At 41.2% G+C, this 27,400-nt stretch overlaps 1 protein-coding gene and 1 long non-coding RNA gene across 3 annotated transcripts in view; one reads left to right on the top strand and one right to left on the bottom strand.

Moving 5' to 3' along the window:
* PNPT1 (polyribonucleotide nucleotidyltransferase 1) overlaps window positions 1-3,605 on the bottom strand; it is a 44,824-nt gene extending 41,219 nt beyond the window's left edge. The window contains exon 1 of one of the 2 annotated variants that reach the window (XM_026485610.4): window positions 3,388-3,605. In XM_026485610.4, the coding sequence (XP_026341395.1) occupies window positions 3,388-3,522 (135 nt within the window). In that variant the 5' untranslated portion in view covers window positions 3,523-3,605. The remainder of the gene's footprint in view (window positions 1-3,387) is intronic. The other variant, XM_026485602.4, reaches the window with a different exon arrangement.
* The window catches only part of LOC113245427 (uncharacterized), a 427,039-nt gene that overhangs the window by 35,195 nt on the left and 364,444 nt on the right, over window positions 1-27,400 (top strand). The window lies entirely within an intron of this gene.

The raw sequence follows: 27,400 nt of genomic DNA on the forward strand, positions 1-27,400 counted from the left end.
TCACTTTTAATTAGGTTCCACTGGTGAACACCGGTCACATGGCCCCACCTATGTAGGGACTAGCAGTGTACCAGAGAGAGCACACATACTCACAAAGCTTAAGGCAAGGAGTAGATGGCCCACTCTGCTAACCGGCCCCCCAATTGTATCAGCAGGCAGAGAAGTGAAGCCAAGGAAACACTGCTAAGGTTCTACAGCTAACCTATTTACAATGGAAGCTGATTGAATCAGTGAGAAAAACAAACAGGTGTGCAGTACCTCCAGATAGTCTCATACATGCACACTTCCATTTATATGCTTATTCAAACAACTTGGATTTATGTGTTTATTCAAACACCACATCCTCCTGCCTTCTTTGTTCCCTCTGTTGATTCTACTCAGTGTCTCCAGCAGGGGTCCTAGGCCACCCACCACATCGTCCCAAGTCCTGCCTTGGTGACTGCCCTGATTTGAACTTTCTTCCAGGTGTGTGCAATTTACATTACACAAAGAACCAGGTGGTTACTTTTCATTATATCTCATGATCTCAGCTGGGGTTAACTGACCTATGTAATTTTTTCCTGTTCATGCACTTTGAGTACTGTTTTTGGTGCAAGCTTATTACTTTTATAAATCATGATTGATTTTACCTCTTACTAATTTACTCTTCAGTATTTTACGTGTAAAATTTCTCCAGATACATACAAGATTGATAACACATATGGCGTTTGGGGATTGGAACTGGCTGGCTGTGGAAAGAGATTTTTGAGTTTTAAAATGTTAAGCCATGTGAATGTTTACCTAATATGAATGAATAACTGATTAAAAACACTTGAAAACAATAAATAAAAAGGATTAGGAGGAGCAGTGATTCTACTGGAGGGGAGAAGGGTGGACAAGGTGGCTGAGGAAGAGAAAGGGGAAGAGCAGAGCTAGCTGCCACAGAGAGTACAACTCCAGGCAGAGAGGTGTTTGGGGAAAAAAAAAAAAAAATTTTTTAGAAGCATCTGCAGAATGACGTGTAACGTAACCACCTTCCTCCAACTTCCACCCAGAAAAATTCATTAATACAAAAAAAAAAACAACAAAAAACCAAACATCTTTATGATTCAGCCTCTGCCTGTCACTTGGCCTTACCTTTGATGCTAAACTCACATTTCACTCTTTGCTTCATACACAGTGAGTTATTTTAGCTACTCAAATGTACTCTGTCACCTCCCTGTAACTGCACTTTCACTTTCTCCTTGCTAATTCTTCCTCCTCCCCCTTCAAGATTCACCTTCAATTACAAGCTGTAGGGTGCGATAAATATGCCTTTTGTGCTCCTTTGGCACCCCATTCACATTTCTCCTACAGTGATTTTCCCAGCACCGCATCTGTGTTTATCTTACTCCCTATCAGAATTTGTTTCTACTGTGCCCTGTACAGAGTAGGTGCTCAATAAAAGCTTGTTAAACTGAAAAGTCAACAGTAGTCTCAGAGGTTACTCTGAGTATTAAGTACAGCATTTGAAAAACACAATAGTATATAGTCTCCTAAAGCATTGTATATAATACACATGGTAACAAGTATAAAGTGAATGGTACATAGTAGTCAAATTCAATAAATGTGGCCCCCCAAAAACCTTAATACAAAGATTTAAGAATTGATTTACCCAGAAGGTATGATATTTAGGAATCTAGTTGTTACAACACACGACACAGGTTCAAGAAGAACTAACTACAAGAGATCCAGGGTGACTGATAATGAAATATTTAAAATAGATTATGGAAAATTTGGAAGGCAGGGGCTAATATTGTTGCTTTGAATTCTTTAAGAAAGTCCGTTTAGTGCATAGCAGGTGTCTGTTCTGAGGTATTTATTCAAAGAATGTTAAGTCATTGAAAAATGGAAGAGAGATTCTCTCCTTTAAAAAATCAGAATCAGGGGTGCCTGGGTGGCTCAGTCGTTAAGTGTCTGCCTTCAACTCAGGGCCTGATCCCAGGTTCCTGGGATCGAGCCCCACATCGGGCTCCCTGCTCCGCTGGGAGCCTGCTTCTTTCTCTCCCACTCCCCCTGCTTGTGTTCCCTCTCTCGCTGGCTGTGTCTCTCTCTGTTAAATACATACATACATACATACATACATACATTGAAAAAAAAAAGAGAGAGAGAGAGAGAGAATGCCAGAGGTGGAAAGAGCCTTAGAGATCATCTAGTCTAGGGATCAACAAACTATTTAGCCTGTTTCTGTACAGTCTTTCGGCTATTTTTTTTTTTTTTTTTTTACATTTTTAAAGGGTTTGTAAACACACACCAATATGTGACAGATAGTATGCAGCACACAAAGCCTAAAATATTTACTGTCTGGTCCCTTACAGAAAAATTTGATCCTTGACCTAGGCCAGTCTTCTCATTTTGTGGCAAAAATATTAAGTAACTTGTTCAGGATCAGTCATTCAGTAAGGTCAGGAAGAAGACCTGTAATCAATGGCAGATTTTTCGGCTTTTTGTACAAACTAGGGTCAAAAAATTTTAAAGTACACGTAAAAAATGTAGATATATAAAGTAAGCATTAGCAATTTCATTTACTCTAAAAATCCGTTTTTAAAAAGTGATTTTATCTTTTTAAGATTTATTCGTCAGAGAGAAAGAGACAGCCAGCTAGCACAAGCAGCGGAGCGGCAGGCCCCCAGCTGAGCAAGGACCCCAATGTGGGACTTGATCCCAGGATCCTGGGATCATGACCTGAGCCGAAGGCGGGCACTTAACCGACTGAGCCACCCAGGGGTCCCTAAAAAGTTATTTTAGACTTGAATTATGGCCAACGGACCCATGGAAAAGTATGGGCTTGGAGAGAAATACAAAATCCACCTAGTCTCGAATTAGGTGACTCTGAGAAAGTTACCTTTTTTGAGCTTCTGTTTTAACTATGAAATGAGATAATAGCACCTTTACTGCAGGTTTAAAAAGCGTTTATCACGTAACCAGCGTTCAGTAAACCGTTTCCCTTCCCTTCCTACCCAGAGTCACATTGGCCATGTATTTAGGCAATAAATTGGATAGGAAAACGTACGCATCCACTGTCAACTCATACCTGAAGTGAAATGTTTCCCACTTCAGAGTCCAGGAGTCCCCGCAAATAAAGGGGTTGAAAGTCAGGTGGACTGACTCATCTGGAGAAAGGAGCCGGAACAGGGTAAAAGGGAGGACAGAGAAGCAGAGGACACGAGGCTGAGACAGTGTGGGAAGGGGAAGGGTGCCAGAAGACAGACTCCAAACCCGGAAAGAGAAATCTGACATGTAGGTTTGGGGTAAAGAGGGGTAAACGAGACCTGCGTTGCCGGATTCCTAGCCTGAGAGACGAATGTACTTAGGGCAGCCTGGACAGGACGACTTGTGAAAGGACATAGAACGCACGCTATTCCTTACCTGCTGCCTAAGTCCACGGCCACGGCTCGGAACCTCGCGCCACCCCATAGTGCTCGCACCTGCAACTGGGTGAGGGCCCGATCCCGCCCTGGCAGACGAAGGGGACCATCGCAAAGCGGCCGAAGCCGCAGGCATGAGCAGCAACGCCTGCAGGCCGCCATGACACCCGGCACGCGATCACCCCAGGCTGCACCCTGATTGGCTCCCTGTAGGGCGGAGCCTGATGCAGTTTCGTTTCCGTGGTGCCGGGGGGCGGGGGAACGCCGGGGAAGCGGATACCTTGGTCGCTTTCTACGAAGACAAGAGAGGGTCAAACCTATCTGAACGCAATTGTGACAACCTAGCTTTTCTATTTAAGTCTGTGCCAGTGAAAGTCAATCGGAAAGTTAATGCCTTTTGTGTATGTGTGTGCTATCGTAATTTAAAAGAAAATCCTAGAATAATGCAAATGTTGAAAAAGTAGGGTAAATATAGTAATGATGAAAGTCACCAGACAACACATTAACATTTGGCTTCTGTGAACTGAGAATTAGAGAAGATTTTGTGTAGTGGACCATGGAAAGAGATCTCTCTCTCTCCCCTTTTGTGCCTTGGTTTTTATTTTATAAATTTCACACAAATATTACTGTAAAGGTTTATGTTAATTTATTTCTAGTAAGTAAATTTAACTTTTTATTGACCTATATCATCGTTTTAGATCTTTGACATCATTTGTTATTCATCTTCATTTCCATTGTTAATATTTAGCAATTCATTTCTCTGCCCCTTTTGATCAAGTGTTGTTATTTTTTAAACCAACTCTTATCAAAGGCAAAATGCCAGCTACTATTTAAAATAAATGTTTTGGAAAATGAAGAAAAATAGTTTTTGGAATTTGAATTTGATAAATTTTCAGGGAGTAAATAAATCTCTCCCACCCCTCTTAATCCTGTTAGAACATCTTCATATGGTTCCTTAAATGAATCAATGATAATTTTTTTTTTGTTATGAGGGTCATATTTCTCCTCTGAAGTCATAACCTCCTTCTTCCGGAGAAATCCAAACAACAAAATCCAACATACACTCAAACATGGTTTTAAGAACTAAAAATGTTGAGCTTCAAACAGGCAAATGATTTAGTGGCAAAGCAGCTCCCTGACACCTTGGTTTCCATGAGATATTAATACTGATTTGGAATTTCCATGTCAATAGAAGGAATTACTACTAACACTTCTAGGGATATTTAGTGTTAAAGAAGTTTTTGCCTCTTCCTTTACATTTGACTTTACCTCCTGTTGCTACAGTGTTTTCTAGACCAATCTAGTGAAACCTGCCCTAATGACAAATCTATAATCTACTTGCCATACTACAACATGATTTTGGATTTATAAAATAAGAATAGTAAATCACCTTTTGCTAAAGCACTTAAGAACTACTTAATCATTTCATTCAGGTGGTGTCGCCGAATAGTTTGGAGTATGAACTTGAAATTAGTCTTGAGTGGTCCCAGTCTTAGCTCTGCTGTTTACTAGTTGTCTGACCCTATCTCTCTAAGGCTCAGTTTCCTCATTTATAGAAATGGATACTAATATGAATCTCATAGGGTTTTTGTAAAGATTAAATGCGACAGAGGATGTAAGATGTTTATCACAGTCCCTGCCAACATTGTCAGCACTCGATAAATGGCAGATTCAGCTTTGACTAGCCTTTTCTTAATTTTCCCTCTAGTTTCCTCTTTGAAATACTGAACAACCCTCTTTGCTGTAGAGCCCCATGAATCTGTTAAGGTTTCATCCATCTGGAAATACTGGAAAGCAGTGTTTACACATTAAGCCCACCTGTTTCCTCACACCAACCCCAAATAATTAATATGGTAGTAATTATTTCATAAATTTAAAGGCAATGTGGGTATTGAAATTTGTTATTAAGTAGTCATAAAGGTGATCCAGACTGTGTTTATATTATGTGTGGTGTCCCTCTTGATTGGATGGGGGCCCCCAGATGTGGGGCAATGATCGCTGGTGGAAGCCAGAGATGGGGGGGGGGTGATAAAAGGATTCACCCAAGGCAAAACATAGGAGGTAAAAGTTTACTGAATACACTGCAACAGAGGAGACAGCAGGACAGCAAAGAGACTGTCTGCAAGGAAGCAGTGGGTGCGGGCTGTTTTTAAAGGGGGGAGGTGAGGTGTGCAACTTATGGAATTTTCCCTTTTTTGGTAAATGTGCCTGGTTGTAAGTAGCCCATTGGTTAGTTAGGGTCTATGGCTATTTTGGGTGGGTTGCCTGATCAGCCTGTCTGTATTCAGCCAGGGGATTGCTCCAGGCCCTTTCTACATTCATTCCATTGCTCACCCCGTTTGCCTAAAAGCAGGCAAAAAGCAGGAGTTAAGCATTTTAAGATTAACACAGAAACAGAAGTATAAAGAGTTAAAATTCTTGTGGTTGTGAGATAGGGAAACTGAAGGACTCCATAAAAACATGGTTTTTGCTTTTTTCCCTGCTTCTATTCTTGCTAGGACCTGCACCTCCACTTTACACATGCCTCAGAATGCAAACAGTGTATGTCCCCCTTGTAAGGAGCAAAGAGTTAATGATTTTTTTTAGAATAGATAACAGCTAAAGGAAAGACCAGATGAGAATGAGTGGACAAAGCTATCATATGCATATTCCAGACCACCAGCACTAGACTTTTTGAGGCCAAGACCCCCTGACTCCAAGGAAGCCTGCTGGCTTGCATTTGATTTTCATCCTGCTTGAAGCCAAGCTGGTCCTGGAGACCCTCTCTGGGTCCCTGGACCCAGCCTGCCAGCATCAATTGTATTCACAGAAGCTGTGATCCATTGAGGTGCAATCTGAGATGTCACATTCTAGAAATATAGTTCTGCCAGTTATAGTTTGACAGTCAAAATATAATTTAAAAGGAAATTCTTTACCTATAACTTCTGAAGGACATTAAAGATGATCTAATTTAAATCCACCAGCAATATTTCTCAGATCTCCTTTTTTCTTCAAACTCCAATGAATGTGCATCAAAGTAGTTAATACCACTGCCAGCTCTGAGTAGCAATTTCATTTAAGTAAAACATCATAGCATTAAATTACTGTTAATTAAAATTTAATTTGGCTTATAAAGTATATACAATTATTTTAGTATTATGACTGTGTAAGAGGTACAAGATTAAAGAGTTTGTGTCTTGTTATATATTTGTACAAAAATTTTCAGTGGCCACCAAGGGTGTCTACGAAAACTTTTTCTCTTGACGGAATGTAGCTGGAGGGAACTTTCTAAGTTGCAAACCTAATTGTGTCTCCATTCTGATTAATTTTCTTCAGTCACTTCCTAATCTTTGCTTTGCATTGACTACAAACAGTCCCTATTTAGCCTCATCAATTTGTATTACCTATTTTCTTCCCTTCCTCTCATTTTATAATCCAAGGAAACTAAGCTACTCATTCCTCTCTAATATACAACCCTCTCTCCTGCCTCTGTGTCTTTGTATGTATGATTCTGTGTGCCTGATATATATTCTCTCCAATATGTCAGTCTGGCACAAACAGCCTTCAGATCTTAATACTGGAAGCCTTCGGTATTAGCCTCTCTGACTTCCCCATGCTGAACTGTGGGTACAATCTATGTCCATCTTCCACTTTATTAACTAATTCATACGGTTATTTCATCCATGGAAATGAATGTGGGAGTAGGTACTGTGTAGTGGCTAAAAGTGCCGGGTCTGGCACCAGATTGTCTAGGTTCAAATCTCACTTGTCACCTCCTAAATATGTGACTCTTGATAAATTGCTTACCCTTTCTATGTCTCAGTTTCCTTACTTGCAAAGTGGAAATGATAAAAATACCTACCTCTTAGAGTTGTTAGGCAGATTTAAGTGCAATCTTATTTTTATGGAACTTAGCATAGTTCCTGGCCCATGGAATACCTGCTTTATGACAGGCACTATGCTAGGGTGAGGGGACTTAGGGGTGTCAAGACAGTCATAGGGCATAATAATTCCTGCTTTATGGAGCTTGAAGTTTAGTATGAGAGATGGATAGAAACACAACCAAACAAATAAAAGGAAAAATTAGAGTGTGATTAATAGTAAGAAGGAAATAAACTAGGTGAGAAGATAGGGAATAATGGGATGGAAGAAAATACGGTGGCCAGGAAAAACCTTTCTGTGGAAACGTTTAAGGTGCCCTGAAGGATGAAAAAGAGACAGGTTCTGAAACATGGGGGCCAGGTGGGAGCAGTGCCTTGTGGGCGGAGGGTTGCCCCTGAGTTAGGAGAGAGTTTGGCTTCTGTGAGGACTTGGTAAAGCCAGTATGGCTAGAGAGTAGTAAGTAGGAATGTGGCAAAGATGAGGTAGGAAGTGCCATGACCTAGTCTATCTTTTAAGATGGTCCCTCTGGCTGTTGAGTCTTGGATGGATTAGAGGATGATAAGAGAGAGGTGTTGAAATCAGGAATAATGTGGTGGCAAGGGTGACAAGGAGAAAGGAAGGAGAGATTTGGAATATATTTTAGTGTTGGAATTAATAGGACTTGTCGATGAATTGGATACTGGGAGGTGTGAATTAAGACTATTAACAGGCTTAGATGGGTCACACAGAGTGTGCCCTCTGTTCCTTGCTTCCCTTTGCACTGCTCTGATCTCTCTTCCAGCAGTAGACCACTGTAACTTGTTAGGTGAAGCTTGTTACCCTAGAGGTGGGAAGTGAGGTGCATGCTGTTCTCTGCTGTTCTTCTTCTTTTTTTTTTTTTAAAGATTTTATTTATTTATGTGACAGAGAGACAGTCAGCGAGAGAGGGAACACAGCAGGGGAATGGGAGAGGAAGAAGCAGGCTCCCAGCGGAGGAGCCCGATGTGGGACTCGATCCCGGAACACCGGGATCACGCCCTGAGCCGAAGGCAGACGCTTAACGACTGAGCCACCCAGGCGCCCCTGTTCTCTGCTGTTCTGACTAACTCTCAGTCTTAGGAAGGTACTGTGTCCCTGGATTCTCAGTGCTCCTGCCCCTCTCTTAGCTGTAATTCTGGGCCAGGAGTAAAGGGTTATGTTCTGCTCCTTCTTCTACCTGCAGTGGGTTTTCACAGTGCCTTAGGAGTAAGGGTATTTGTCACATTCTCACAGCACATAAAGCTTTGATTCCTGTGGAGACACAGGAATCCCTTAGGGCTTTTGCCTTCCCCACAGTGGCTGCTGTGTGCCTTCCCCAGGCCTGCACCTTTCTCAGGAGTCTTGCTTTTACCCTAGTCTTTTTTGTGAGCACTCAGTGAAGTCCAAGGAGAAGAGCCTGTGAGGTGTTGCAAATTCCTGTGTCTGCAGCTTCCAGGGGTTCTGTTTACTCTCGTAAGTCCACACTCAGCCCTTAGTGATTGGTTAAAACATCTAGGTGAATTCTTCTTCCCCCTCCCCCTCCCCCTCCCCTTCCCCCTCCCCCCTCCTTCCCTCCTCCTTCTCCTCCTCCTCCTTCTTCTTCTCCTACAGACTCCACACCCAGTATGGAGCCCAGTGTGGGGCTTGAACTCACGACCCCGAGATCAAGACCTGATCTGAAATCAAGAATCAGATGCTTAACTGTCTGAGCCACCCAGGCAACCCTAGTTGAACTCTTCTTACCCTTGTCTGTTGGTGACTATACTGGATGAGCAAGAGCTCATGTCCATTTCTCTTTGAAGGCTCTTATCTTTCCTTAGATTTCAGATTCACTGGTTTTCCTGTCACTTTTAGCTCTCTGATGGGTTCCAGAAAAGTTGTGAATTTTCAGACTGTCTGGCTTTGTTGTTATTGTTACTGTTATGAGGGTGGGGTGCTCTTTCCAGATTTCTGCATCCTAAGCAAAAGCCGGTCTCACATGCTTTTGAAGACCCCTCCTCTCTCTTACTTAGACTAGAGAAGTGAAAAAAAGGATATAAACTGTTTTGTCACTATTTTTTTTTTTTAGCTTGATCCTGCCTCCATAATTTTTATGGTTCTTCCAGGATTGGAACACAAGAACAGGGAATAGAAGAGGGATGGAAGAATTCAAATTCTGGAGCCAGTGGAGTTTTTATTTCACTGACACTAGTTGGTTTCCATATCTACCATTACTGCAGACATCCAAAAGCTGGTGATGCTATGGGGTGGATGTGGAGATTGTCTGGTGATCTCTGCTGGGACCACCAAAACCACACAGTTCCCTGATGTAGGTACTGTCTGGGTGACCTTTTGTGACCTTTCCAGCTTCTACTCCCGGTGGTCTCTTGCATAGCTTCTTACTGCTGAGATCCCCTTGTCTTGGCTCTTAGCCTTCTAGGGTGAAATACCATCAAAATGGCTTTCTTGACTTCTTTTTGCCCACACACATCCACAAACAAGTAGAATTGAAGCCTATCTTAAACACTGATTTCCTTTCTTGCCCTGTCATTGCAGGTGGATTCAGTAAGCCTCTACCTTCCAAATTCTCTTACTGGGAAGCAGGCGCTGGTGTCTATATTGTTAAATGTCCCTTTATGGCCACTTTGTAGTAGCAGAATAGACCCTCATCCAAAATTTGGTTTGGATGTCAAGACTGATGTTTCTTTCTCTCTCTCTCTCTGTCTCTGTCTCTCTCTCTCTCTCTCACACACGCATCCCAAATAGGTATTTTTGTTTGTTTAAATAATTACTTACACTGGTGCCAGAGGAGAGAGCACTCAAACTTTATCAGCTTGCCCAGCTATAGGGCATAAGGGGAAGAGAGAGTGATGAGGGTCAGAAGTTATCAGCAATTAAACATCAAAAAATTGATTCAGATTCTTTATTTATAGTCCTCCAGCTCTAGGGAACATAAGTCAAACCTTCCTGAAAACTCTCTTACTGTGTTTGCTCCTATTTCATGGTAATAGTACAGGGCTATTCTATAGCTTAATAAATGCCAATGTTTTCCTCATTCTCTATCAGTGGTTCTCTTGGGCTCCAGTTGCTTGGCTTGATTGAGGGTGGGACAGACAAGGAAGGTCTCCCTCCCTAAGTCTCCCTCCACGGAGCAGGGAGGAAAGATATCACATCATTCCTAACTAAACTGGAATTCTCTGTCTCAGTGACTTTTCAATTTCATTTCCAAGTTTCTAGTATTCTCTCTTTTGACTGGAATGGAAGATGGGAGCTGATAATTATGGACTCATTCTATTTAAGTGATATATCTTCTTCAATGTTGGCATAATTATCACTCATAATTTTTCAGTTTTGGAGTCTTAACCCAAATTCTGATGCTGTAGGAAAAGTCCCCATTCAACATCAAGGAAACTTCTCTTGACTGTAACAGGAGAGAAGGTAAGGGTAGGAGCAGATGCAGGCGAGTTTTAAAGTTTGTCTCAGGGAGAATTAGATTTGTTTGACTTCAATCTGTAATGAAGTCTGAGGTAAGGCCAGCAGCTGAGAGTCAGGGCAGAATGGGAAGAGAAGGTATGTGAGGGTTAGGAAGGAACTTATTTTGAAGATTATAAAAGTGAATCTACTCAAGAAGCCTAATGGTATTGCCTGACATTGATGAATTGCTGTGTGCTCTTTGAGACTTGTGATCATGAATTTCAGGGGAAACTAGTCCATTCAGTTGGGTAGCAAATTTTACCTGTTTGGTGCAGGAATGGAGAAAGAGAGGGGTAGGATTCACTTAGGCTTGGGATTTTCTAGGTGCTATAGACTTAATTGTGTCCCCAAAATTCTAATATTGAAGCCCTAACCCCCAGTGTGACTATGTTTGGAGTAAGGAAGTAACTAAGGTAAATCAGGTCCTGAGGGTGGGGCCCTGATAGGATTAGTGTCCTTGTAAGAAGAAATATCAGAGTGTTCCCCACACCCTAATATGTGAGGACAGAGTAAGAAGGTGGTAATCTGCAAGACAGGAAGAGTGCTCTTGCCAGGAAGCAACACCAAACTCAACCCTCTCATCGCCAGATATTGTCCTCCATCACTGGCTCTCTGCGTTTTGATGGGACCCTCGACATGGACCTCACAGAGTTCCAGACCAGCCTGGTGCCCTACCCTTGCATCCACTTTCCCCTGGTGACCTACTCCCCCATCATCTCAGCCAAGAAGGTCTACCATGAGCAGCTGTTGGTGGCAGAGATCACTAACTTTAAACCCTCCAACCAGATGGCAGAGATCACTAACTTTGAACCCTCCAACCAGATGGCAGAGATCACTAGCTTTGAACCCTTCAACCAGATGGTCAACCGTGACCCTCGCCATGGCAAATACATGGCCTGCTACATGCTCTACCGTGGAGAAGTGGTGCCCAAGGATGTGAATGCCGCCATTGCCACTCTCAAGACCAAGGGCACCATCCAGTTTGTGGACTGGTGTCCCATAGGTTTCAAGGTTGGCATTAACTACCAACACCCTGCAGTGATGCCTGTGGGAGACCTGGCCAAGGTGCAGCAGGCAGTCTGCATGCTAAGCAATACCACAGCCATCGCCGAGGACTGGGCCTGCTTCGACCACAGGTTTGACCTGATGTATGCCAAATGGGCCTTTATGCACTGGTACGTGGACAAGGGCATGGAGAAGGGGGTTCTTAGAGGCCTGAGAGGACCTAGCTGCCCTGGAGAAGGATTATGAAGGAGTGGAACAGACTCTATGGATGGCGAGGATGAGAGTGAGAAGTTCTCACTGGCACCTGCAACACCCGGTCTCTTTTCCTAGTTTCGTATTTCTCATTCTACTGTTTCCCTAACCCCTACAAACACAATCAGTGTCTCAAGTGAAAGCAAAAACAAAAAAAAAAAGACCTTGGACCTTGATCTGGGACTTCCAGACTCCAGAACTGCAAGAAAACACCTATCTGTTGTTTAAGCAATTCAGTCTATGGTATTTTGTTATGGCAGCCTAAGCTGACTGACTAAGACACTAGGCATGGATGACAGAGAGGGGGCAAAATAACTGTGGCGATTCACAGAGAAATGATTCTAAGCATGAGTCTATGAAATCTAGGCTGGACAAGTAGCTCCCGATATGAAGCCAAGAGGAGGCTGATGAATACTGAGAAATGGTGGGGTCAGTGGATTGAAGGTTGGATTATAGCTGTGGGAACAAAAAATGGTGGATGTTTTCAAGGTTCACTCATGTTATAATATATGTCAGTATCTCATTCCTTTTTATGGCTGAAGATTATTTTATTATATGGATATACCATATTTTATTTGTCCAATTATCAGTTAATGGATATTTGAGTCATTTTCAAGTGAGTCAATAGTTTTTTTTGTTTTTTGTTTTGTTTTGTTTTTGTTTTTGTTTTTGTTTTTGTTTTGAGTGAATCTGTTTTGGGCTTCTGACATTTGCATTTAAAAGAGTTCCAAATAGGGGTGCCTGGGTGGCTCAGTCGTTAAGTGTCTGCCTTCAGCTCAGGGCGTGATCCTGGCGTTCTGGGATCGAGCCCTGCTTCGGGCTCCTCAAGCCCTGCATCGGGCTCCTCCGCTGGGAGCCTGCTTCTTCCTCTCCCACTCCCCCTGCTTGTGTTCCCTCTCTTGCTGGCTGTCTCTCTCCGTGTCAAATGAATAAATAAAAATCTTAAAAAAAAAAAAAAAAAAGAGTTCGAAATAATAAATACATGGTGGCTGTGGATGTATGTAATGAAACAATCTAGACTATGCCACCCTGAAATTTGCCGCTTTGGTTTTGGATTATTTTGAGCTGAAGGAAATTGAGAAACAATAAATACAGGAAAAGTTCTCGGCCCTCTTCTTATCTGCCTTAAAGCAGAGTGTAAATTTCCCTTTGTGAGGGTGGCATAGATTCACCCCATCTCCTATGCCAGGATGAGCAGAGTAACCATAACCCTGAGATGGAGGGCTGGCATCAAGATGAATCTGCATATACATGCCTTACTAAGATAACTCTTCCATTAGTTTCCCTTGTGTATTTTCTTCTCATTTCCCCACAATTTATCACCTCTAGAAGCCCAAACCTCCCTTTACTTTGTCTAGTGGCTTTTTTATATTTTATTAAATATAAAACATTAAAATGTACAGCCCCTGAATCTAACTACTTCCTTAGGCTTTCACTTCTTTTCTGTGAAGCCTCTGTGCCATGTAAAAATATTAACATCAACAACATTTGTATGACTTTTCTCCTGTTGATCTGTCTTTCGTCAGTTTAATTTGCAGGCCTCAGGACTGAAATAAGTGAGTAGAGGAAAAGCTTAAGAAAACACCTTTTCCTCACTGTCCTATATTCATTAAGAAAGCTGTGACTCCCGGGGTGTCTGGGTGCCTCAGTCGGTTAAGCGTCTGCCTTCGGCTCAGATCATGATCCCAGGGTGCTGGGATCAAGCTCCATGTCAGGCTCCCTGCTCTGCGGGGGACCTGTTTCTCCCTCTACCTCTGCCTGATGCTCTCCCTGCTTGTGCTCTCTCTCTCTCTCTCTCTCTCTCTGTCAAATAAATAAATGAAATATTTTAAAAAGCAAGCAAGCAAGCAAGCAAGCAGGAAAACAAGTAAGCAAACAAGCTGTGACTGGTTTCAACCACTGGCTCATTATTTTCTGCTCTGAGGAAAGCAGTAACAGGGGTTAGAACAGTTCTCTCGGGGCGCTTGGGTGGCACAGCGGTTGAGCGTCTGCCTTCGGCTCAGGGCGTGATCCCGGCATTGTGGGATCGAACCCCACGTCAGGCTCCTCTGCTGTGAGCCTGCCTCTTCCTCTCCCACTCCCCCTGCTTGTGTTCCCTCTCTCGCTGTCTGTCTCTGTCTCTGTCAAATAAATAAATAAATAAATCTTAAAAAAAAAAAAAAAGAACAGTTCTCTCCTTTGGAATGGGCACCCAGGCTTGCTGGTATAGATAGCAGGCATCTCTTCTGTATCTTCTCCAGGAACCAAGTGACCTGAGCTGTTTTGAGGTTCTGGGTCATTTGGATAACTGAAAACTCCTACCTGCAGGAAGAGGGTAGGAGTGGATTAGGTAATGTATGGAGAATACTTGCTGCTATGTTTGGACAAGAATTAGAAATAGTGAAAACCCCTTCAGCCTATCTTTGTTTCTTGGTATACTGAAATTTTCCTCCATCCCAATAAAAGAGAATCAGAAAGAGACCTGCCCCAATGAGGAGATCACCCTTAATTTTTTCATACCTTATAACAGCTAGAGCTCAGTTTCCAGATCCTCAGTCTGTGGGTGTCCCCCTATGTGTCAAGATACCTCCAATCACCATTATGGTTATTTGTTTCTTCTACCACCACCAGTCATTGTCATTTTCCCTAGTACATGGATTTTCCTGTACTGACTACACTCCTGGTGCCTTCAATTCATTGTCCCAAATTGGCTCAGAGAAAGTGTTAAACAGAATTGTGATGAATAGAATCAATTTACAAGTAGACTTTGCATGGGTCGTGTGTCCTTAGGCTTTTAATTAAATGCAACCTGCATTAGATTATTTAAATTTTCATGTCGGTTAGTTGTTCTTAGTATAGTGGGATCATTGTTCCTTCTCACAAAACAGTTTCTTTAAAGTCAGCTTGAATGAACAGTTAATTGAGCACAAAAGCCTGACCTTGCCAATGCTGCTTTGCATGCTCAGTCAAATTAGTTCAGACTATTATGGTTTATATTAACTATATTTGTCATTTGTAATTAACATGGATTAAAATTTGGAGGAGATTTTTGGACTTGTTTTTGGTTGATTATGCTGGTGGGAATTTCAGACCATATTAACATTTTCTCTTGCTTCTTAAATTTGTTCTGTGTTTTCTTAACAGAATAATTATGTCTTTGATCTGATTTTGGAATTGGCTGACTAATGTTTGCTCAGAAAGAACATAAAACCATCCCTTACCCCTTTTTCTCCTTCTCACTTTGACAACTAACACAAAAGTTTGATCAGGAGAGAAGCAATCCATACATTTGAGTTTTGGCTCATTGTATAAGATGATGGTATCAATCCAAATTTAGAATGTCATGGAATCACTTAAGGTTTTGTATTAAAATCCACTCACTCTGCATTGGATACGAAACAGGTGGCTCTGCAGACAGGCCTGAGCTGTTGCCAATGAACAGACTATTGTGTGCAAAGTAGCTTTCCATTATCATTGTTAACCTTCTTTAAAATTACAAGCCCTTAGGGGCGCCTGGGTGGCACAGCGCTTCCTTCGGCTCAGGGCGTGATCCCGGCGTTCTGGGATCGAGTCCCACATCAGGCTCCTCCGCTATGAGCCTGCTTCTTCCTCTCCCACTCCCCCTGCTTGTGTTCCCTCTCTCGCTGGCTGTCTCTCTCTCTGTCAAATAAATAAGTAAAATCTTAAAAAAAAAAAATTACAAGCCTTTAGCTTCTCACAGCTTTATCCTCTTTTAAAGAGATGATGTTCAAGGTTTTCAAAATGTTTATATTTTCCTGAAATATCTTCATTGGATCAATCTTCTGAGAGAGGAGGAGGCTTTGAGGCTGAGCAGTAATATTAGCTTTAATATTTTGTTGTCTTTTTTGGTCTTTCATAAAACATTCAAAAATTAATAAATTCGTAAAAAGTCCATTTGGGTATCTGCCTTTGCATTTTCTCTTCTTCTTCTTCTATCTTCTTCTAACTTCTTTTATCTCTACCCCCCAAGATACATGTTGGCAGTCATCCCCCAAGCAAGTGACCCACCAATATACATCTGAAGGGTCTCATGACTAAGGTTTTACCAGACAGTAATAACCTAACAATAGCTAGCCCCCTCAAGGTCTAGGAAACCTTACTTCCAAAATTTCTTAGAGATTTAGGTTCTCCCTACCCCCCTCCCAACTTGAAAGTAAATAATCAGCCAGTGCTCAGGACTCCATTACATCTCTTTATGCCCACAGGTCCTGTCCCTGTGCTTTAATAAAACCACCATTTTGCACCAAAGATGTCTCAAGAATGCTTTCTTGGGCATTGGCTCCGAACCCCAACAATTTCCTACATCAATACCAGGGTGAAGAGGGCATTTGAGATTTCTTTTAGGCTGCAACCTAGTTCTCATTAGGCCTCTTTTAATTTGGTTTTGGCCTTAGAAACATAGCTTAGTTTAATTGCTCATAGCTTGGTTTGCTTCACTTTCTCCATCAAAACTTAACTCTTCTCATCCCTCCAATATTTTCTTACAGAAAATTTTAGTTTGAGTTTTTATCTCTCATAAAGTTTGGTTACTTTAATTGTTAGGAAGTTACATTTCATTCAAACCTTGAATTCTATATAATGTGGAAATGTTGGGGTTTGGAGCCAACGTCCAAAAAAGCATTCTTGAGACGTTTTTGGTGCAAAAATGTGGTTTTATTATAGCACAGGGACAGAACCAGTGGGCAGAAAGAGCTGCCCTGGTATTGTAAGGAGGAACTGATTATATATTTTGGAATTGGGGGAGATGAAGACAAAGCAAGTTTCTAAAAGGACTTTCATATGCCTGAGAAAACTCACAGGATCCTGGAGGCCTCTCACAGGATCCTGGAAGCCTAGCTATTGTCAAGCTAAGGTTGTTTTTCCCTCTAGCAAAGCATTAACATTAAGATTTGGAGTTCCTGGAGGAATGTCACATTCTGACTGTCTCAAGTATTTGTCTATGGGCTGCAGGTTATAAGAACATTTAATTTTATCTACATTTCCTTTTGCCTTTGTTCTCCACATCATATGCAGATTCAAATTGTTACCCCTTTTAATGAAGAAGTAAATTCAGAAATGGTACTTAGAGTATTAGGGTTCATTTTCTTTTCTTTTTTTTTTTTTTCTTTAAGATGTATTTTATTTATTTGAGAGAGAGAGGGAGAGAGCATGAGCAGGAGGAGGGGCAGAGGGAGAAGCAGATTCCCTGCTGAGTAGGGAGCTGATGCAGTACTCCATCCCAGGACCCCGGGATCATGACCTGAAGGCAGATGCTTAAATAACTGAGCCACCCAGACACCCCAGGGTTCATTTTCAACAATAATTTTTATTGAATCTGTTGCGTATAGGTACTATGCTGTTTTCACATTTGTTATTTTACTTACCTATAAAGAATAGGGGATCATGGCCCTGAAGACTTGGCTTAATATAAACTCATGAGCAATACATTATAGGGGAATTCAGATAATAAGAAAGTCTGTCCTCTCTTGAGAAATTTGCCAGGAGGCATGCAAATACAGTGAGATTACATTTTGAGGTACTAATTTATTCTTCTTTTCCAATATTTTCTCCTATCCTACTATTCTCACATACTCAGGAAGTAACCTGAGTGTCGGATTCTCACTGCCCCTAGAAAAGGTTGCTACAAGAAAGAAAATAATAAATACTTTCGTTGTGAGTTTCAAAATAGATGCAGACAATACTTTGAAAGAAATTATTTGTGAGACTTAGGGCAGAGAGTTCTGCGTATTATAAAAAACAGATTAGGAAGAATGCAGGATGATGTAAATTCATTTTTCCAGTTTTTGAAAAGATGACGTAGAGAGAGGAAAAACAGGAAGGCCTGGCAATAGGAACTTCATGGAAGTTTGAGTATCTGTGAGAAGAGGGGACTTCAGTCATATGAGCTCTTTTCAGTCCCCTAAAGAGCCATGCTGGCTTCTGCCTTGATGATTTTGTTCATGCTTCTACATTTATTTGATGTGTTTTTTCCACCTATATTTCTTCTGGCTGATATGTGGTTTGTAAGAATGCATTGGGAAAGCACGAGAATATAGGGAGGTGGACTCCTTAGGAGGCTACCGAGAAATCCAGTTAGGAGATGATGGAGGTCTAAACTGGGGTGTTGGGCATTCATTGGAGAAGAGTGGAAAGATTCACAAGACGCTTAGGAGGTAGAATCCATAAGACTAGGTGATACATTGGATATTGTGGAGAAGGCATGAAAAGAGTTACATGTGACATAGTATGCCTGTTTTCAAGAGGTGTGAGCAACCGCACCTCTCTTAGGGAGGTGTGAAGAAAGTCAGATTTGGGAAGAAAAGATGAATTCAGGTTTGGTCATGTTCATGTTTTTTAATGATTTTCTTCCCTTCTGGTCTAAGCCCCATTTGGTCAGCTAGTTGTCCCAATGCCATTTTTAGAAATATAATCTAGTCTGCTATAACTCAATAGCATCATTCCTAAGATACTTCTCACTCTGTAAAGTATGTTATCAAAACAGTTGTTTCAGTAGAAAAAGGAAATTAGGGGTTAGAGAGTTTTAGATTGGTAATAACCAAGTTATTCTTGCTTCAGGGATGTCAATAATAAAGGAATTTTGAATATAAGTGTATTTAGTTATTAGATGCTAAAAATAATAAATTATATTAAAACTGACAAAACAAACTTTATTTTCTTTACATTCCACTCACTCCAGAGCCTCATTTTCCTCTTTAATCTTTGGCCTTGACCTGGCAATTTTGTTGCTTACAGCACACCTCAGGAATACCAAAGTTAACATAAGAACAAATGTATCGGACATGGCAACAGAGTAGCCAGCCATTCCAGTGAAGTGGCTGCGTCACATACACATTTTCTCTACTCACTCAGCATTAGCTCCCAATCACAATCAAATTATCAAACTATTAATCACATTATATCATATATATGTTGTGAAAATTAACACTTTTGGAGAAATGGTTGCTATTGTCACCCCCTCCCCCGTGCCAATGATGTGATATACCACCTTTGTAATAGGCTCAATTCCAAGTAACTTGGATTTAAAAAAAGCTCTCCAAGATATTTTGATACTCATTCAGCTTTGTGTACAATGACTATGAGAATGTAAAGATATATACTATAAGCCAGGATTCCTCATCTCTAGCAAGTCACAGTCCTGTAAGTGAAATGGCATGAACATAACATTTCAGTTTAACCAAAATTTATTGAATGTGTGAGGCACTGGCTTGGAGTCAGAGTTACAAAGGTAAATAATTCTTTGCCCTCAAGCCTGGTTATAGGAGAGGCAAACACATAACCAGATGATTTTTTAAAAATATGGCAAGATGCGATAATTGAAGCCATGTACACTGCTGAAGAAGTCCAGGGAAGCTTATGGGAGAGATGAATTTTGAACTGAACCAAAACAACAGGTGTGACTTCATTAGGTACAGAAGAGGGACTGAGGGTGGCAGGGCCTATTGTTGGTACAACATATTGTATCCTGTGTGAATGGTACCCCCAAGAGTAATAAAACACAGAAGCCCTGCAAAAGGAGTGCTGAAGGGAAGGTCAGTCCAGGCAGAACAAGAGAAGAGAAGTGTAAAATAGCAGTGTGTTCAGGGAACTGGCATCGGTTTGCTGTTACTCTACTGTAAAGTGAAGGTGGAAAGTAGTAGGATGCAGAGCTGAGGATGGAAGCTTCTCTGCTATGGATCTTAGACTGTGCTCTGCTGGCAGTGGAGTTAAGCAGGGGAGTGGTGTGGCGTTCTGAATTGCCAAGAGATGTCTTGTGTGGTGATGTGGAGGATGAATGTGAAGAAGGAAGTAAGGTCAGATACAAGAACAGAGTTGACACTAATTGCTGTAATTCTATGATCGATGAGGTTGGGTATAAACCAGGACATTATAAGACTCTAAGCGGGAGCAAATGCGAGAGATGTTCAGGGAGTACAAAATCTGGCCCCTGATTTACTGTAAGGGGTGAGAATGAGAAAGGAGGATTCAGGATGACTCCCGAGTTTCTGAAAGGTTTAGAATGGGAGAAATGAGGATGTCAATTTTGGTCATGCAAAGTTTGAGTTACCTGTCAACTACCCACATGGATTTGTCCTGTAACACAAGGCCAGAAATAATAAATGGCACAGAGGAAGTAGAAATAAAACTCAGAGGAGCAGAAATAATTTTTAGTTTGCAGAATCAGGAAAGATGGAATCATAAAGAAGGTGGTATCTGATCTAGGCCTTTAGGAATGGTAAGATTCCCATTTGGGAATATGATGGGAGGGAAATGTCCAAGTGAAGGCATGGACACTTTCAGGATATTGCTTGAGAACAACTGAGACTTCCTGTTTGTAACGAGAGTAAAGAGTTTGCTAAACCCTAACGAGGGGGATGTGGCTGAAGTGGTGGTTTGGAACCAGGTCATGAACAGCCTTCAGGTTCTGTGCATAATGGGCATTGCGTTTGCATTGGGCAAAGATGCTAGTAGAGCCATGGTTTGGGAAGTATGATCTCAGGTGCTGCATGAGACAAAATAGAGGCAGAGAAGGGCGCCTGGGTGGCGCAGTTGTTAAGCGTCTGCCTTTGGCTCAGGGCATGATTCCTCGAGTCCTGGGATCTAGCCCCGCCTCGGACTCCTCTGCTGGGAGCCTGCTTCTTCCTCTCCCACTCCCCCTGCTTGCATTCCCTCTCTCACTGGCTGTCTTTCCCTCTGTCAAATAAATAAATAAAATCTTAAAAAAAAAAAAAATAGAGGCAGAGAGATTGAAGCCAGATAGAAGAGTCCGGATGCTGCACCATGCTAGAAACAGGAATGGAGAGGAGGGGACTCACAGTGAAAAAGATTGGGTAATTCATTGCATTTGAGAATGTGGCTCAGGTCAAAGGTTATAAATGCTTGGATTATAAGGGATTGAGAAGATGGTGCTGACTCATAGAAATAAAGGAGTCTATTAGAGAAACAGGTTTATAAAGATAATGTGTAATTTAAGTACTAGAGGCACCTTCAAAGAGAAGACACTTGTGTCCCTACTAGTCTTTTTCTTTGTTACAGGCAAAGAGATTTTTAAAAAGCCTCCTTTCTCAGTGGGGAACCTGCTTCTCCTTCCGTCTGCTGCTCCCCCTGCACTCTATCTGACAAATAAATAAATAAAATCTTTAAAAAATCTTTAAAAAAATCTTAAAAAAAACCCTTAAATACAATTCATTCAAAATTTTCATCGGCTCTTCTGATGGACTGAAGGGTTGGTAAGAAAACATTGATGTCATGTTGTAATAATCCAGTTGGTGGTTACTACCAACTGTGCACAGTTTAGAGATTACCTCTTGGACTCAATTAATATTTTAAAGATGTCCTGAGCTGAATCCCTTACACCTGGCTCTGAACCTATACGTTTTTGCTGTGAATTCAGAGAGATCCATGCAGTGGGTCAGGACACTTTGCAAAATACAGAAGATAGCTTTACAAAATGTCAAATAAATGGAAACAAGTCTGATGAATTCAACAAAAGTTGTAGGCATTTTCAAGTGACACCAACAGATTATAATTTGAGATAATTTCAAGAGTTTGCTAGTTTCCCAGTTATGTATATTAACATATTATTCAGGTGCTTTGGAATCTATAATGTAAATAAAAATATCTTCTGTCTTCATCATAGTAATTGATTCATGCAAGAATCATCAATGGAGCTAAAACTAGTGGGTAAAAATTTGAGGAGTAAAGATTTGATTTAGATCAATGTCATCTAAAATTTAGTTTCCTTCTGTTTTCACAATGGTTCTCTCCAAAATCTCTCTCCTCCAGTCAGTCTTTTTCTTTATATTTGTCCTCAATACACAACACGTTCACCAATTTCAAAGGATTCAAATAGCAATGGAAATCTCAGTTATTGTTTAGCATGGGAAACACTCCTGCAGCCTTTGGACAACAGAGGATTTCGTTCCCAGCAGAGGGCGCTCGGTTGTTACTTAAGTCACCATTTTGGGTTTGTGGACTTCCTTTGTAACTCAAAAAGTAAAATGGAATTTTTATCTTGTACATTTGTAGGTGAACCTACAGGTTTGAGGATTAATATAATTCTAACATTTAAAACCTTGAGTATGCCTTATTTTTACTTTCAGATTAAAGATAATTACCTGAATGCATAGCAATCAGACTCCCTTACAAACAAAACAAAACAAAACCATAAAACAAAATAAAACAAAACAAACAAACAAAAAAACCCCCAAAAAAACCAAAAAGGAAACTTCCACCACCTAAAAATCAGTTTTTTGTTTTTCAGTAAACACTTCCAGTCCTGGTTCATTGCAGTTTTGAGAGGCACGATTCCTTCTTCATCTCATTCACTTACTCTGGAATCAGGTTATTGAAGGTGCAGTGGGGCCAGGATGGAAGGAACTCTGTTTCAGCGCTTAGGTGCAAGGTGCTAACAGTCCTATGAGTCTTGCTTCCCAGATTGGTTTTACCTTCCACTAGGCTGTCCCAAGGGTTCTCAAAGTCTTCCCACCAGCAACATCAGCATGACCTGGAACTTGTTAGAATGCAAATTCTTGGGCCCCGCTCCAAACCTCCTATGTCAGAACCTCTGGGGATGGGGCCCGGCAATCTGCATTTTAACAAGTTCTGTGAGTGATTCTGATGTATGCTGCAGTTTGAGAACCACAAAGCTGGACACTTTGTTTTTACAAAGCAAGGTGCTTTTGGGCAATGAGAGCCTCAACATTATTGTTCAGTTTTCATTCTGAGAATTAGGAGTACTTTCCTCCAGGCTAGGTCTCAGACTTTTAGGCAAAAGACGGTCAGCATCAAAGTAGTTTTCTACCTGCTTTAAGCCTTTAAAGGAACTTGCCTTTCACTAGCCCATGGAAGGAAGTTTTGGAAATAGATCACTTACATGTAGAGGGAACCAAGAGACTCAGTTAAGAATTTAGCAAGGTGGGTCACCTGGGCGCCCGACTCTTGGTTTCGCTGAGGTCATGATCTCAGGATGGTGAGATCGGTCCTCCATCAGCCTCTCTTAGGCACCATGCTCAGCGCCGAGTCTGCCCGAGGTTCTCTCTCTCTCTCTTCTTTGGCTTCTCCCCCTGCTTATACACATTCTCTCTCTCTCTCTCTCTCAAATAAATAAAATCTTAAAAAAAAGAAAAAGAAATTTAGGAAGGAAGTATAACTTGGTTAGGCCTACAGATTCTGGATCCACCTTGCCTGCTTCAAGTGACAGCTCCGTGTGATATTGGGCAAACTTTCATTTGTTTGTTTGTTTTATCCTCTCTGGGACTCAGTTTCCTGATCTGCAAATTGGGGATAAAAATAGCACCTATCTCATATGCTTGTTATGAGAATTAAATTAGACAAGATTTCTAATGTGCTTAGAGCAGACCCTGGCACTATGTAAGTATTTAGATCTATTCTGCGTTACCATCCTGCCAGCACAATACTGTCCTCTTTGGTCAGCAACAAAACAACCATAATCATACATTTCCTAATTCTCTCTTTTTTTAAAGATTTTATTTATTTATTTGTCAGAGAGAGAGAAAGAGAGAGAGAGAGAAAGCACAAGCAGGGGAGCAGCAGGCCTCTCCTGAGCGAGGAGCCCAATGTGGGACTCCATTCCAGGACCCTGGGATCATGACCTGAGCCAAAGGCAAATGCCCAACTGACTGAGACACACAGGTGCCCCCCCCCCATTCTTATGGGAAAATCTTAATGTAACCAATCTCCATCACATTTACGAAGGTGACAGGAGTCCTAGGAACTTCTTTGGAGTAAACAGAACTTTTCTTTTGATTCCAGCTCTCCGACCTAATAGATGTCTGGCTTTGAGCAAATTACTTAACCTCTCTTCAAAACTCACTTCCACTTTTATTTGTAAAATGGGATTATAATACACATCTTGTAGGGTTTAGTGTGAGAGAAAAGAACACAATCAGTGAGTAAATTGTAGAAACGAAGCACTGTTATCTGTACACTACTGTTCCCAGGAAATGCCATAAAGAGTGTAGGATAGGGCTTGGCCCATAAGAGGGCTCAATACACATTTGTTCCTTTTCATTCACAGCTTTATACATTTTGAATATTAGGGGACCTTTTAAATCACCAAAGTGCTAATTATGTTCTTGTACTGTTTACTTTCCGCTTCACACTTCAGCTCCTGGATTTCTGGCCTGGAGTGACTGGGAGAGCTCTGTTTTCCCTTCTCACACAGGGACCGTTGGGGCTAGATTTTCTAGTCAGTTCTTTCCCACTTCTTTAGGCTGACTTTCCCCTAAGATCACAAAGCTCATATTTTTTATTGTAGAAAATTTGGAACATTTCAATAAAGCACAAATAAGAAAATGAACATTGCCAATTCCTCTCCAAAAGAAAACATCACAAATGATTTGGTGTATTTCTTGCTAGACTTTCCTCCCTTTGCTTAAATAAAATTGCTATCATAAAGTGTGTTTGATTTTTCTTCTTGCCTCAGGGCTTCTATGGTTATGAACCTCTTGGCCTGGTGTGTCCTTCCATGGCCTAGGATGCTCCTTACTTCCCCACCCCTTGCTCCTATCCCAGCCACCTCTGATGTTTCAGATGAGGCTAGGTCTCTCTGTTAGACACTCTCAAAGCATGTTGTCCTCATTCTGGACTTACTTCTGGTTCTTAGTGATAAATTTCTTGTGTGGGTATGTGAGTAGTATCTATCTCCAGGATTAAACTGTAGGAACCATGTCTGGTTTATTCACAACTGCGTTCCAAGTGCCAGCACAATGCTGGACACATCGTGTGTCCTCAACAAATAGTTTTCAAATGACTGAATGAGCAAATGAAAAGTGTTGTAAGCATTTTTCCATGCTGGACATGATCTTGAGTGTCTGATTTTAACTGACATGATTTTAACTTATAAATGGCAGGGTGATAGGCAAGAGGTTCTCTCAGGATTTCAGAGAACTCCATGGGTTTCCAAAGCAGCCTGTTATGGTGGGAGGATCCCTGGGCTGGGAATCAGGAGGACCCATGTTTTCCTTTCTGCTTTACCAGTTCCTGTGATCTTGAGTAAGCCATTGACCTTCACTGAACCACATTTTCTTTATCTGCTCTGCTTCTCTCCCAAGGAATCTCATACATTAAATAAAAAGTGTGTGTAAAGACACTTCTCAAATTATAAAGAGCCATATAAATATATCCAGACCATTCAAAAGATATTTTACTTGACTGATAGATAGAGCCAGTTGCAAATTTGCAAAGAGGCTCCAACTTTCAAACTTGAAATTGATTCTGTTGCCAAGAAAATCTTCTATTTAAAAGCTTAATGATTAGAAACAATTGTGAGTCTGAATGTCTTAAGTAGCTAAAATACATTAACTACTATTTTATTCCTTAAAAGCAGACACAGCAGAGTTTGTTTCAATTTTGTACTTAAAGATTGCACTTAGATTTACATTTCTTTCAAATTTCAGTTGGCTGATGAAGTCAAGATATTTTTGACAGATTGGCCAAAGAATGTAAATTAAATAGATTAAAAAGAAGCTTTAGTTTTTGAATATACTTTATACCTTATTCAACAGTCATGGAATATGTAAGATTTGGAATTTCCGAAGTGGAGTTAATACCTCTGTGATGGGATTAGTGTTCATATTTGAAAGCAGGATGGAAGAAAGAAAATTTCCCACCAGTGTCTTAGATGTTAGGATTTGGAATAAGTCACCCCTATGACTAAATTTTATTGGCTGATTCTTTGGTAGTTTTCCACTGCCTCTTAAGTAATTTCCTTTCCATTTTAAGTTATGTGAAGGTGCTTAAAAGGTACACATTGAGGAGGTAAAATATTTTGGGGAACAGATAAAAATTGACAGTATGATAGAAGGAGAGAGCAGTCTCTTACACTCTGTGGAAATTGTGAGTTCATGGGTAGAATGAAGCAGTTTTTGCTGCAACACACCCTATTGAAAAGTGAACATTTTTCTTTTCCTTCTTCATAATACCAAATAATAAATGCATAGCATTTTAGAAGAGGAAAATACTTTAAAGGTCCAATGTCCTTGTTTCAGAGACAATATCTATCATTTACAGAGAAATTTACAATTGCTTCCAAATTACATGATTTCACAGAATCTTCAGAATTCTATTATTATCCTCAATTAAAAATGAGGACATGAAAACTCAGAGAACTTAAATGACTTGTATAAGGTCACAGAGATGATAATAATAATGATGGATAATATTAATTGAGTACTTGATCTATGCCAAGCCCTCCTCATGCACGATCACATTGAATTCTCATAAGAGTCCTAATACATTATACGTAATACATGACAAGCTGGGATTGTAAGTCAGTGCTAAGAAACTGGCATATTTTTTTCACTGAATGCTCTTCCAGAACACAAGACAAATATTGAATAAAATTAACATGATTCTGTGTTTTTAGCTTGTGTTGTGTACGAAGCTGATCAATCAGGTAAATAGTATTCTCATATTGCAGGTAAAAAAATGGAGAGTTGAGACTACCATAATAGTATTGTGCGAGCTCATACTGACAAGCAGAGGCAAGAATCTAGTTTTCCCCAACAGACTAAGTTCCCTTTATTTGCCATGGGTTTCAGAGCATTGAGTGGACAATTGGCAACTGGGAGCAAAGCTAAGGATAAAATACATCATATTCTGAATACTGGAGACCAGATATCACCTGCAGGATTTGATGACTCAGACAAACTACTGTCCCCCCCCCCCCCGCCCGCCCTCGAAACCTCCTTCCTGAGCCCTGCCCATTGTCATCCGAGACTGAACCAGTCCTCATGTCCTATCCACTTTTTGACTAGATAAGGGGAGATGGACATGTTGTTAGAGTTGTGAGTCTTTGTCCTAGTAGAAAGTACAATGGCTCCCCTTTGATGGTGCTGAGGACCATTTGCAGAGATTGGGATGAAAAGAAGATAATGGTATATTATTTCTTAGTCATCAAGTCAGACGATCAGACCTCAGTGGCTGTATGAGTAACGGAACAGAGAATTGAAGTGAGATAATGGAGCAGAGAGAAGTGAGCCAGCAGAGCAGCCTGTACCTACCTGGTGGCATGGCAGTGGTGTGTGGGTCTCCCAGGAGTCAAGAAGCCTCCGTGGAAAGTAGCTGGACTTGAGCTGACTTGCAAGTGCCCTACACCAGAGGCTGTGGGGGTAATGCCAGGGGTAGCAACTGAGGAAGTATTAAAAGAGCAAGATGGGGACCTTGTCCTGGGAAGGTCCCTCACTAGAGTCTAAAACACCCTCACACACATACACAATGGAAGAGCCAGTGTTGGGATGTCTGTCACCCAGAGGCCAATAAGCAGCATCAGCCAAGAGAAGGCCACAATGCAGCTCTGAGACAAACACTTGTCCCTTTCTACCTCTGCTTCTACTACAAGTTCCAACCTTCAAGCCCACCACTCTAGAGGGAAGGGCAGAGAAGTGAAGGGAAAGACCAGTCCCCTTCCCCATATCAGGCCCTAGTCACAAATGCCTGACTTACAG

Source organism: Ursus arctos, unplaced genomic scaffold (assembly GCF_023065955.2).
Source record: "Ursus arctos isolate Adak ecotype North America unplaced genomic scaffold, UrsArc2.0 scaffold_8, whole genome shotgun sequence".
NCBI classification, from domain to species: Eukaryota; Metazoa; Chordata; class Mammalia; order Carnivora; family Ursidae; genus Ursus; species Ursus arctos.